This window comes from Periplaneta americana, chromosome 13 (genome assembly GCF_040183065.1).
Source record: "Periplaneta americana isolate PAMFEO1 chromosome 13, P.americana_PAMFEO1_priV1, whole genome shotgun sequence".
In the NCBI taxonomy this organism is placed as follows: Eukaryota; Metazoa; Arthropoda; class Insecta; order Blattodea; family Blattidae; genus Periplaneta; species Periplaneta americana.
Window position 1 is genome coordinate 125,742,600 of NC_091129.1, and position 14,739 is coordinate 125,757,338.

At 35.8% G+C, this 14,739-nt stretch overlaps 1 protein-coding gene across 6 annotated transcripts in view; it reads left to right on the forward strand.

Annotated features, from left to right (window-relative positions):
* The window catches only part of Frmd5 (FERM domain containing), a 104,100-nt gene that overhangs the window by 60,591 nt on the left and 28,770 nt on the right, over positions 1–14,739 (forward strand). For all 6 annotated transcript variants that reach the window (XM_069844148.1, XM_069844152.1, XM_069844147.1 and 3 more), the window contains exons 2-4: positions 2,713–2,817; positions 12,964–13,006; positions 13,100–13,276. In XM_069844148.1, coding sequence (XP_069700249.1) covers positions 2,713–2,817; positions 12,964–13,006; positions 13,100–13,276 — 325 coding nt within the window. The remainder of the gene's footprint in view (positions 1–2,712; positions 2,818–12,963; positions 13,007–13,099; positions 13,277–14,739) is intronic.

Sequence of the window (14,739 nt, forward strand, 5' to 3'; positions counted from 1 at the left end):
GAACTCCAGTCGTGGAAGGGGGTAGCAAACGGCGTTGATTCATAGGTATAGCCGAGTTAATATTTAAAATGTTAGTAAAAATAAAATAATGCCCCTGTATATATTAAAGATTACAGAATCATGTAATAGGAACGAAATGCCTTTGTAGAATAGGATGTAAGCTGATTATGAGTAGGGCTCGAATTTTTAGGTGCAAAAAATCGGGAAAATATTTATTTTTATGTACTAAAAATGGGGAAAATATGTGACAAAAAAGGAAAAATGTTTAATTATGTTTCTATTTATGTGAATATAAACAATATATTGTACTCACCAGTATAAATTATCTCGCCAACTGCTTAAAAATTACCGTACACAGTGAGATCCATCCTCAAGTTGTCCATCACAAATGACTGACGATTATCGGGGAACACTGCCTTGTACTGGGAAAAAGAGCACTCTACCATTGAGAAACAACATGCACTCCCTAGAGACATGTTTATGATTGGAAACGAAAACAGAGGTAGCTGATGTTTATGGAATTATAATTGCTCCCTGAATCAGCGTTATAACTTGCAAGACACTCCTAAATGACACACCAGTGTTTATGTGTTAGTTAGAATGTAATTGTTCAGTGATGACAGCTTTTATCGCTTGTGGTGGACTGCAGGTCCACAGATAGAGCAATTCCGCGAATCAGTTGCCAGCTGTCATGTCTAAGCAACTGCTCTGAACGAGAAACAGTTGCCAGCTGTCACGTCTATACTACTGCACTGAACATTCGGAATGATTAATTTGAAATAGGTCTTTTATCGAAAATTATATTTGATGAAAATGTATTTTTGTGTGTGTGTTTTATGTGAATATTTGAAAATATGTATTTACATTAAAATTCAAAATATGTGTTTCTATGTGAAATAAAATGTAAAATATATGCTCAGGTGACCTTTGTCCGAAACTTACAGTGCAAATAAAATATTTGTTTACCCAAAAAATCTTATCCCTAATTATGAGTGTTATAATTTATGTGAATGGTAATTTAGGCTCATGTGTAAAATATGAAAAAATGTTTAGCTACAAGTTTCAGACATGTGGAAATAAATTTGTGTATAACGTCTCTTAAACAATCATAAATAACAGACATATTTCTACTATAGTAGTAACTTTCAGTTTAGTGACAATGACATAGGCATGCAAAACAAGGTTAAAGTAATTCTGCACAAACTTAAGTTATTACTTAAAAAATATAAGTAAATGAACAGAACTATGTTAATTTTATCATCGTTGGAGGAAGAGAATGAATGTGTACAACATTGGGCACCGGAAGATACTTTTATGCATTGTAAACCTGTATAATAATAATAATAATAATAATAATAATAATAATAATAATAATAATAATAATTTGAGTGTTAAAATCAAATGATATGGCTGAGACTATAAATAAAATAAAATCAAATCCATTCTAACAAGAAAAATTATGTAATCCAACACTTGTGATGACCCAATACTTAATTTCTAAATATTTAACGTTGATATCTCATTTCTAATTCAATCTGTTCCTCTAACTTTATGAGTTCCAGAATCGTCGTATTCCAGAAAATTCTTCTTGTAGTGAAAGTATGAAATATCTTTAAGGACAAATCTCAATCCCAAGGACGAGAATCGAACCCGGAATCTCTTGATGTATAGTCAGGAATACTGATTGCTAGACCACGAAGCCGTATTCGCATGTTATAGAATCTGCTTATTATATCTTCATGTTTTTATTTTATTTTATTTTATTTTTACCTTGGGGATTTAATTGAAGTGAATTTTTTATGGCAGGCAGAGTAACTATCTCATGCCCCCATGTTTAAATTGCTACCAGTGCACTTCATTTGAACCAGGTACCCAGCTTCGAAGCCGTTAGCCCTGTGAAGTTGCAATACAATTATTTCCCCTATTATCATAGTACATGTTTGTTATCTAAGAAATTAGCAAGTTCTTTGTGATAGTAGAAGAGAAAGAGTGGGGGAAGGGAAGTGGTCCGTGGCCCATTTCTTTTAGGGCTCATCCCGACAATATGTTTAAAAGAATAGCGCTGATATAGAACACCGCCTGGTGTTTATGCAAGTAGCAGAACCTTGCTGTATGTACAGTTGTATTATATTCTGTAAGAATGAAGGGAACCTGACATATTCTACATTACTATTTCGTATTCTTAGGTAGTGTGCCGCAGCTCAGGTCGATGACATTTTTAGTGTGCTTAAATGCGACAGACTCACGTCAGTAGATTTACTGGCATATAAAAGAACTCCTGCGGGACTAAATTACGGCGCACTGGCGACGCTGACATCTTGGCAGTTGCGAGCGTCATTAAATAAACCGTAATTTAATTTAATGTAAGTAATTCTATCGCAAGCTTTGCACTATCCTCTAGGCGTCTTGTGAAACCGCATATGCTTCTGACGGACAAAGCAGAAAAGTGGCAGCAAATACTCCTTCATAGACCGAAGCGTTTTGGAGGCAAAAGAGATAGACAGCTCACCATTATAAATGATGTCGATTTAGATTTCGATTTTCGTAACGGAGGAGAGAAAAGGTGAATGTAGTGACGGTGTTTAGAAATATACAGACGAGATCCACGCTATGTTCGGATTATCTTAGTCTAACAGTGTATGCTATGCTTAATATACAGTTTTCATTTGTATCTTCATCTCTTAGCTGGTCACGTGTCACTTTCTGTTGCAGAGTCATCACAAAGGGAAGTACCTGTTGGAATACGTTTGTCGCCAGTTAAATCTCATCGAAAAAGACTACTTCGGGCTTCGCTATGTTGACCACACCAGACAAAGGGTAAGCATGTTAATAAACGGAATGTTGTTTGATGCCTTGACGGCATAGTTCCTGTGAAAGTTCATTATTAATTTAAAGTTACTGATTTGTAATGTTTTAATTGTATATTCGTGAGAAATAGTAAAAAAAAAAAAAATACAAATCTTCCATTCGTAAAGAGTTTTGACTAAATCTTGTATATAATTCTAACAGATTATCTAATTGCGAACGTATCAGTTCGTTTAAAGAAATGTATCGGAAGTGCTGGAGCACTTTGTAGTTTTAAAATTATGTCAAACAAACTTCAAGGGATGACGTGTATTATAATACCAGTTTGAACAAAATCGGTTAACAAAATAAAGAAATTATATTATTTTAAAATAGGGAGTCACTTACCAGGCATTCTGTAGCGATCATTTACAATAAAGGATACTTCCGTTTCAATTCAACTCCCTGTAATTTCGAATTGCTCATATCAAAATAAAAATGTTATTCGGTTGTAGAATAACAAAGATTTTTTATTTCTTTCTTTAACCTGAAATTATGATTTTGGCATTGTGTTGAAATGGTAGGAAGCTAGTGAATGTTTGAAATTAAATATATGTCGAAATAATAATTATGCACAATTAATTTGACAGAAGATATTAACACAGCAGTTCCAGCGTAAAACGTATGAGATATAAAATGTATGAGAAAATATGTGCCCATTATATGACACCAAACTTTTGTTTTTGTACAAGCCACGGTATGTAATGTTTGTTTATTAAACAACAAATTACATAAAAGCACACCACTCCTCGTGTTCATCCGGTAAACGGTAAAAGTTCACAGAAACATCCTCATATTCACATTAAAAATGTGACCACATGAAACGTGCACACACTTCTTGTCTAATTCATAAATAAGTTTTTATAGTCATCGCAAATTATAATACAAAATACGACTTTCCACATGGAACGTACGTTCTGCATACATCTACGTGCCCTGGAAGTTGAGCATTTCAACGAGCAGTTAAACACAAGTCGAGGCATTGTGAGGCATTTAACCCATTTGAAAGTTGTAAAATACAACACTGACGGCGCTGTTAAACCAATTGTCGTTATAATGACACCACAGGGAATGTAGGATTCATCAGAGTGTACCAATTAGCGTCTAACACTTGTGTACGGTGTTGCAAATGATACGTTCATTATTTCAGTTTGTGCGTAAGAAAACTGCCAATACATGTTTGAATTTGTTCGTAATAAGAGCGCACATTGGTACATGACCAATCGGCGTCTTAGTACGAAAACTTTATTTCATCCCTTGTTCTAACTGACGTAGATTATTTTTGTGAACTTCTTCATTGTGTAATAATTAAAATTTATGTTACAACGCAGTATACTTTCAATTTTACGAGTTACTAAGAATGAATTCCAACTTGCCATTTTAAACTGTAATACTAATCACCATAGCTTATAAACAGAGATGGCGTGGCAAACTCATCTTTCATAATTTTGTACGGGAGAGGGGGGGGGGGGATGTGTATTATTTCCGGAAAAAAAAAAAAAATCTTATCTGAAATACTTACCCTTCAAATCTCGAATAGGAAAGCTGAGAGTTCTGACGTGAAAAATTACAATGAAATGAATGTAATTCACAACTAGTAAGCAATGAGTGTCTTGAACGTATGACGTGTACAGTAGGTTATTGAACAAACGACTAGTAGAGTTCTCACAGAACTCTCAATCATTCAAAAGATGGGGTAAAATATTTACCGCCACAACAAATTTAACCCAAATTTCATAATTTAAATAACGCAGACATTCGATTTCTAAAATTCAGAAAACACGAACTTCTTTTCTTCAATGAGGTGGTGCGCCAGTCTGCTGGAACACGGTGTTCATTGGTTTGCCTGCAACAGCTGTGGTATGAAGACCAAATATGATTCATTCTGAAGATCGCGCAATGCCTAAACCACGGTCGACACTAGTTGAAACTGGGATAACGTTTGTATTACTTCTGATATAATTTTTATAGTGATTTTATTTTGTCTTCTCAAAACGATCAGTCTGTACCCGAGCACGAGCATTATGCTCATTTCGGGTATCTATTCATATGTATTCAATTCAAATGTAAATTGTAAATAAATTTGAATTTGAATTTGAATTTGTATAACAACGTACGAGTATGTCACGTTACACAGTGCTCAATGCATAGGCGGAGAAAGAATTTTTAATTTGATTTCAGGTGGGAGAACTTACTAAATATAGCAACTCTTTCTCCTTATGGCCTATCCCAATGAATTCGTTATGCCATTACAGTATTATTATTATTATTATTATTATTATTATTATTATTATTATTATTATTATTATTATTATTATTATTATTATTATAGCTCAACAGATTAATCATATTACCTGACGGCTTTATCTCTATCAGGTTAAATAAATAAATACTAAATATTATAGGTGTTAATTTGTATAACATTAGTTTCTATTTTGCGTATCACCTAGACGTGAAAAATGATTAAGAAAGTGTACACTAAAATTTAAAGATGATTTAACGTATTAGAAGATGAACATTGTTGGTTTATCCACAGCAATTAGAGAAGCTGCGAAGAAACTACTAGGACAAAGTTGTGAGCTAAATGATATAATAATAATAATAATAATAATAATAATAATAATAGATTAGTAAAGTGGGTTGAAAAGTGTTCTGAAACTAGTTTTAGCTGCAATTTCAATATCTGTGCGGAATGTGGGAGGGGGCAGATAAGAGAGGGAAGATGGGCGGCAGTATTCCATATGGGTGGGTATTAGTTAATTTTGGGCGGGCACTAGCCCAATGAAGCCCCTCTGCTGGCGTCGCCCCTGACTCAATGTGAGATATCAGTTCCGTCGGATGTACAGTATACATCTGTTTCTGCAATGTCTCCAGTTGACCTTGCTGGGGCCTCACATTGAAGGTGACTATGTATGTATTTATTTATTCACACTGCAATGGGTATATACCCGGTGGCAGTGGTAACTAATTACACTCAATAATGACAATAATAAACTTATTAATTAAAAATACAGTTAATAATAATACCAATAATTAAAATAATTAATAATAATAATAATAATAATAATAATAATAATAATAATAATAATAATAATAATAGGGAATATCCTAAATTAAATGAAGCATGATCACTTAAAATAACATTTAAAATAAATCTAATTTGTATCTTAAATCTAAGTTCGAACTAAAACCCACGAGTATGATATGGTCATATCTGCACAAGTACCTTTCCACATTACACTCATTTCGCTGTCAACTCACTCACTGCACTGGAACTACGACACATTTCACTGATTCTATCCTGATTTCACTAACGCTTCAAAAACATTTCACTGTTCAAATACTTTGCACTGCCACTATAAACTATAAAGCTTCCCTGACAGGAACACGTTTCACTGACACAACACACTTCACTGACACAACATAATTCTACACTGATACAACATTTCAATAACAAAATATCATTTACATCCTTTACATACTGTGTATAATTACCGTCTATTAGTAAAGTTCTTAAGCCTATTTTAAATACGTTTTTGGTTGTTGGTAAAGCCTTTAGTAAGTCTGCAGGTAAAGCATTCCAGTCCCTGATAGTACGATTGAGAAAAGAAAACTTTCCAGTGTCCGTCCTCTGTCTTCTTTCCCTCAATTTGTATGAGTGGTCGTTCCTTGAAGAGTAATTTGGCGGTTGCAACCTATTTTTTATTTTTTATTTCTCTCCAGGCAGGCTCACCTCTATATGTTTTGAACAGTGCGCATAATCGAATTCGCGTTCTCCTGTCCTTGAGTGTGTCCCATTTTAATGATGAATTTTTCCGACAACACTTGAGAGCCCGTTTTTTAATCTTTTCCAGTGTCTTAATATGTTCTATGGCTACAGGCATGGAAATATTACGAATTTCATAAAATCAGACAAACATGGAGGATTATAACTAGTGGAACAATTGTTGGCGAACTTAATACAAAGTTCTGGATGAGGCGACGGATTCCGTAAACAAGTGAACAATCCAAACATGTCAAAGGGAACTTGGGGGGGGGGGATAAAAATCTCAAAGGTAAACCCAATTTCGTGTCCGCGCAAGAGGTTTCGGGAATGATGGAATAGTAAACGTACTCAAGTTTGCTGCCACTTGGGCCACTGCGTGGTTTGCCTTATCACTATAGACTGTATGTCTGTATATTTAAAGGAGACTATTTCGTTTTTACAACGTCACTCCATTTTCGACCAATGAAGTGTAACGAAATTTTGAATTGCAACCAATCATACATCGCGATAATTTTGCAACCAGATTTATCACAATCAATTTACCGCATGATTAATCTTTTGTTTAGTCACTGTCGCCAACTGTTTCCCCGTAAATCGAAGAGCATGAATCCATTAACGTAACGATGAAGTACTAAATAAAATGCGAAATCCTACTTCCACATCTACATCTTAATTTTTTAATTCCATGTCCATTGTATCTAAAGAAAATTACAAATCCTTCATCCATATTTGATAACTACGTTTTCAACAAGCGTTCATTTAATTAATGCATTAATAGGTTATTTGTAATTATATTATAAAATGTTATAATGAAAACGTATTTCTGTTATAATAACAAGATAAAAGCGCAATACATGTAATTAACATTGTTAAACCTGTATTTCGCTTTTCTCAATTGGCATTACTTAATAACTTCCAATTTATTTATTGCAGTAATCGATATTCATACATATGCAATTATTAACATTTTGTGAACGAATTTTAGGGATATATTATTTACATTTTTATTTTATTCACGGAATAGTCCTGATAAATGTCACTCGAGGTCTGAGATTTCCCGATAAATCCACGAGAGAACTTGTGACATTACTATAGATAAATGTTCTATTCTATCATCGGAATCGAACACGAGTACACTCAGTTTATAGCTAGCAACATTACCGCAGTCACGGAGGATGATATGCCTGCCGTGCGTAAAAATAAAAAAATGGCAAGGAGCGGAAATTTGGACAAAATCTAAATAAACGATATCATGAAGATTACACACTTTCATTCTGTAACCGTTTCATGGCAATTTGAATGTCCAAATATATTTATTTCCTTTATTGTTCGTAAAGAGTTTTTAAACTGACGAAAGACCTTTTGTAAGTTCGAAGTCTGTTAGCTATTAGTCCCAATCTTGAGTATACTGTCGAGCTAAAGAGACTTGCATTTTTTTTTTCGTTGTTGGTAACTCTAGAACATCTATTAGTGCTTTATGTTCGTGCTAACAGATAGAGTTGTCTTGTTAACAATGTGACGATGAAACTTGTGTTCAGTTACTGCCCAGCGACAGTCCTGATATATTGTATTTTATAGTTTTGAAAATTGGCTAATTAATATTAACCCGACACTCTCACAATCACATTCATACAAATTTCCAGACTCTAGACACGTAAGCAATTTTTCTTCTTCAAGAAAAACATAATTTTGAAGGTAAAAACTGAAAACTGTAACCTACTCGAACATGTGACAGGATTAAGCGAACAGTAAATTATTATTAAGTTCAATTATTGCCGACACCAAAAAGTTTTCGAATCATTATATTTTTATTTAACACATTGCAGATTGTTACTTCCAATTCATCCAAGTCGCGTGGTTTTCTTAGAGAATTTCCAGGTATCTTTCGGAATGCATTGTTGTTGCAGAAAGTAAGGAAAAACTTACTGTAGAAGAAGTGATACCCAACCACACCTCTTCGGTGGCTGAATGGTCAGACCTTCAGACTGTCACGCAGGTGGCCCGGGTTCGATTCCCGGTAAGGTCTCCATAGTGATACTTGTGGCGGACAAGGTTGCAGTTGGGGTTTTCCCGTTTTTTCCCAAATTAGGCATTTACATCATTCCGTCACCATTTCTCCATTTCATTATCATTGTGAAACATTGTTTCATCGGGCCAGTCATCCAAGGAAATTTCTGCAAATTCAGTTCTTTTGTCACAATCGGCCATCAGGGAACTATAGCTGTACATAATGAGACTTCCTTAAAAGAGATCTCTCTTGAGAATAATTGAAACTGCATGACGTGAGAGACCACTTTCACTAGCTCCTTGATGCATATATTTCCGTGGGCTCCTCACGAACATCTCATTAACTCTGGCGGCATTCTCTGGTGTTCTCGAGGTTAATGGTCTTTCTGATCTTTTTGTATCGGTGACACTGTCCATTATTAGTAACTTACGATGATAATTTGTATATAGTTTTTGCGACCAGTGTTACATGGATTCCACGTTTTTACTCGTACCACAGATCCCCAGACCTTATAAGGGACTGCAACTTTGGCTTTCACTTCCACATTGAACACAGGCGCCATAGTTCACTTGCAAAGAATCTTATATTGGTTTCAAGGAATGGTGTATATTATAAACTGGTTTCAACAATATCTGTTAATAAATAAATAGTTTAAAATATGGAGTGGCTTATCATTCTGTATATGCTATTTCGACGATTCGTCAAAGGTCTCTTTATACTCCTGTTTAAGTCAGAGAAACAATACAGGGTGATTCAAAAGTCTCTTGACATTTTATGGAAAATGGCATGTAATTGCAAAAGTTCCTATACTTCTGAAACATACTACACCAAAGACTACATTTAGTGCATTTCAATGTGGTTGCTCTCTACGTCTAGGCAGAGCCTCCATCTTTCTTCCGTAGACCGGAACATTTTGTTCAACATAGCATGCATGATCTCGTCTGCTGCTGTCCTAATTCCTATAGAGTGTCGACCCGTAATCGATACACATTAGACTTAATGAATACCCAGGCGAAAAAGTCTAAGGGCATCAGGTCTGGAGAGCGGGATGATCAAATTCTCGATGAGCCACGACCTGTCCACCTATTGGGAAAGTGTTCATTGAGGTATTCTCTTACAATTAAGGCAAAATGGGGTGGTGCGCCATCTTGCTGGAAAACAACGGTGTCTGTTATTCCATCCTGTTCCAGCTGGGGTACCAAGAAGTGTTGTAGCATGTCAAGGTAGGTATTCCCTGTAATTGTTCGCTCAGCGAACATAAACGACCCTTCATCACTGAACAGCACATTGTTCATCAGGTTTTCATTCTCGACTGCATCTAACAAGTCAAAACACATTGCTTGTAGAGCTGTAAAATCCTCAGGTTCAAGCTTGTGCATTATCTGGATGTGATATGGCGTATAGCGTAAGGTACGCCATCAGTGCTTTGTGAAACATCCCTCCTCAGTCTCTTGGTAGAAGCGGTGGGACTCCGTGTGATGGCATCCTGTATGGCTTGCACTGTTATGTGGTGTTGTAGCCGGTCTTCTCGAACGCTCCTCATCTGCAAAATTGCCAGTTCGTTGGAATTTGTTTACCAGATCTCTGATAGCTTGCCTGCTAGGCCCTGGTTTCCTGAATCTTCTCTCGAAATCTTGCTGTGCCTATTCGTAGGTCATTCCACGTAGTCGAGCTGAAACGACTGCTATTCTTTCTTGTATGGTGAGCATTCTTTCCAATTATATATAAAAGAAGTCCATACATTGGCGATATCAGGAAAATGTCAAGAGACTTTTGAATCACTCTGTATATTAAATGTTAATCTATAAGCTTGCTCGCTCCTCGTTCTCTATGATTTTTCATAACGTGTATTTGGAAAATCTTCTTGCATAGAAGCTCGATAATACTTCCGTGGCTATTTCACATGTTAAAATATAAGAAAGATTCAAATAAATCAAAATCAGGCTTTGTCTACAAAATGTGTACTTCTGTTCAGAGATTAGATACAGATACGGATTATGAAATAATTTTAGGCCATCGGCGTAGCCCACGTGATAGGCGCGTTTGCCTGTGTTATCCGGAGCTGTGCTCGGGTATGGGTTCGATTCCAGTTTGGGCTCATTACCTTGTTGAGTTTTTTCCGACGTTTTCCCCAGCTGTAAGACGACAATTTATGAAGTTAATCTTGTAAATATTGTAATTTGGGTGAATTAAAAATATTTTTCTTGCTGTTTTGTTGTAAGTTGCGTGCTTTGTATTTTTCAAAAAAAAAAAAAAAAAGATCCAGTTTTTATTCAGTTTTATTTCAAAACTGTCTAGGGAATCAGTTGAGAAATTTAATTCTGAGGCAGCAGTATGGCAGTATAGCAGTGATAAATGTGGGGTAAACATTACAGTAGCGTGTGTATATTATGATATTATGACATGATTTTATCAAACAAAGAATGTTATTACAGTGCAGTGTGAATTTAGAGCGAAATTCGAAAGCAGAGAACTACGGAGTAAGTCTGCAATGAACAGATTATTGAATAAATTCGAAAATACAGGGAATTTAATGGATAACAAGAAGTGTAGTAAGAAGAGGTCGGTTACAACACTGAAAGATACACTCGATATGTTACTGGTACAGAGTTCCAAAAAGTCATTAAATCTTGTAGCTCAACAACTCGTCGACAACATGATGCCGGGTGTTAAAAAAATGTAAAATTCTTTTTGTGCACAAAATTAAAATGTACCAAGTTCTTCATGCATTCAATAAAGCTGGCAAAGTTGATTTGTACACTAGCTTTAAGATATTTGTGGAAACTAATCCTGAGTTACTGCACAATGTGTGATTCAATGATGAGGTTCATTTTCATTTAAATACATAGGTGCGTCTACAAACAAAATATGTGTTTGGGTCAGTGAACAACTGCATTCTATAATGGAGACGCTATTACATCTCCTAAAATACTTAGTATGTTGTGCAGTATCACCACATGCTATTGTTGAACCAATATTTTTTATGGATACTGTGAATACTGTTCGTTGTAGCCATTTACTTGTATGATTCTTTCTTTTCTCCATGGAATGGACGGCCTCAGTAGCGTACTTGGTATAGCGCTGGCCTTGAATGCTCGAGGTTGCGGGTTCGATCCTGGCCTAGGTCGATGTCATTTTAAGTGTGTTTAAAATGCGACAGGCTCATGTCAGTAGATTTATTGGCATGTAAAAGAACTCCTGCGGGACAAAATTCCGGCACACCGGCGACGCTGATATAACTTCTGCAGTTGCGAGCGTCGTTAAATAAACCGTAGTTTTTTATTTTAATTTTTTTTTTTCTCCAAGGAATGAACATTAATTTTGGAGAAAAGTTTTTCAACATGATGACTGGTCTTGATTCCATACTGCAAATAGGCTACAATCTTGAATATTATCAATAAGCAATTTGAGCACAGAATGTTGTCTGATCAGTTTCCGGAACTATTCAGTTATGCATGGTCCTGACCACTATACTCCCCCGATTTCAGTTCTTGTTGTATTATGGGGTTTCCTAAAGGATACCATGTACAAGAATAGTTTGGAAAGTATTAAAGGATGAAACTGCATTTGTTTACCTCGTTTTAGCCGTAACAACGCTTTTTAGTTCTTTTAAGTATTCTGATTATTGTATTGTGTTTCTGTTTTGTGAAGGATTTTAGAAAAGGCGCAAATAGCCATAGTAGTTGACGCGCCCTTTTTAAACCCCACTAACTAACTAGTATTAAAGGATTGGAGATTGCAGTGATCTGCATGAGCTGCATGAGAAGAGAAACCCTTGTTGAAGTTGTGGAGAACTAAAGAAATCAGATGCCGCTGATCTTGGATGCTAGTGGAGCAAATATTGAAAATATTTTCACATCATTACTATGTTCCCAAATTTACTGGTTACCCACGCACAAAAATTGTTACACTTATTATGTAGTTTTGAAATAAAATTAAATGAAAACTGGAGTATCTTTTTAAGGACCCTGTACATTTCACTTGTTTGTTGATGTATTTTTTTATTGGGTTATTTTACGACGCTGTATCAACATCTAGGTTATTTAGCGTCTGAATGATATGAAGGTGATAATGCCGGTGAAATGAGTCCTGGGTCCAACACCGAAAGTTACCTAGCATTTGCTCGTACTGGGTTGAGGGAAAACCCCGGAAAAAACCTCAACCAGATAACTTGCCCCGACCGGGATTCGAACCCGGGCCACCTGGTTTCGCGGCCAGACGCGCTGACCGTTACTCCACAGATGTGGACTTTGTTGATGTATCTCATAAGTCTAATCAGAAATGGGTAGGACTTAAGGTGTTAAAATCAGTATTTTAGTAAAGAAGCTTTTCTTTTGCATTACAGCACTGGCTGGATCCTGCCAAAACAGTCGTCAAGCAAGTCAAAGGTAAGATCTGTAGATCAGTGACTGAAGTGGAATTGTGTGATAATTTCCAAGATATTTAAAAGTCATCATTTTCATGTTGCGTTATCATTGCAGATATGGAACCTATTTTATTTAGCTTTCGGGTCAAATTCTACCCCCCAGACCCATTTCGGCTCAAGGAGGAGATCACACGCTACCAGATCTACCTGCAGCTCAAGCGGGATCTACTGCATGGCCGGCTCTACTGCACTCCAGCAGAGGCAGCGCTGCTAGCAGCTTATATCATCCAGTGTGAGTCTGTCCAGTCTTTGTTGACTATGCAAACTAGGTGTACTGAACCACACGGAACAGAGATATACAGGGTGATTCAGTGACTGTGTTACAAACTCTTATGGCTAATAGAGGAGACAATAAATTATGAACAACTTTCATATAGGAACCTATGTTCGGAAACGTTCTGTTTGGTAGTTACAGACCGAGATATGTTAGTCAGTGTAACTAGCTAGAATCGAACTCAGCGGCATCCTTTTGAAGTTTGGTTGCAGACGATCTGTTCCTGCAAATTTGATTATTTCTCATAAACATGGTACAAGCTAGTTGGTATCGTAAATTATATTTTCACTGATTAAATCTTGCAACATTTCTCGCAACTGGCTCATGCATTTCATTTATGGAAGAGCAAAAGGCAATGAAGGAAAGTTGCAAGGTATAATCAGTTAAAATATGATTTACAATGCCGAGTACCATGTTTATGAGAAATCACCAATGTTTGCAGGAACAGTTCGTCTGCAACCGAACTTGAAAAGGCTGGCCTTGAGTTCGATTCTAGCTGGTTCCGGACATAGGTTCCTATATGAAAGTTGTTTGTAATTGTCTTCTCTATCATTCCTAAGAGTTTGTAACACAGTCACTGAATCACCCTGTATAATTGTTTTCATAAAGTACGTTTGTTTTTTATGCTATCGGTTTTCATTTCTTGCGAATTAAATTATTATTATTATTATTATTATTATTATTATTATTATTATTATTATTATTATTCTTGAAACTCTACTGTTTATGGATTCAGAACGAGAGGGAAAGATGAAGATAATACACTATGTTTCAAAATTATGGTAACACTTTCATATGATTATTATTTATTATTAAGTCAGTATTAATGAGAAATTGACACGGTACACGTCAGTTAACAGTCAAAATTTTAAAGTTTCAAGTTATAAGTTTCAGAAACATATTTCATTCTGTTGCTATGAGAGGCATTGTTGAAAACTGGAAACTCCACAACATAAATCATTTTGCATTCTGCAGCTTGCGAAAACAAATTCAGTAACAAAGATTGTTTCGTAGATATTTCAGAATTTACTATCTATCACATTGTTGGATTGGACGTGCTACCACTGATCTTGCCTATCGCCCTTGGCCTCCTAGGTCACCAGACTTGACACCATGTGACTTCTTTCTTTGGGGTTCTATGTGAAGGATGCAGTTTATGTAACAACTCTACCCCCAAGACCTTGAAGAAGTAAAACATCGGATCGTTGCTGCGATTCCATCCATAAACATATGTTGAAGCGAGTATGGCAAGAATTTGACTATCATGTTGCTGTATACAGTGTAACAAGAGGTTCTCACATTGAGCGTTTATAACGTTTAATAATGGTAATATTAAAGTGTTACTATAATTTTCAAACACAGTTTATAAGTTTGCACAAAGGGCAAGCAAAGCACAAGAGACTAGGAAGTCAAATTTTTAA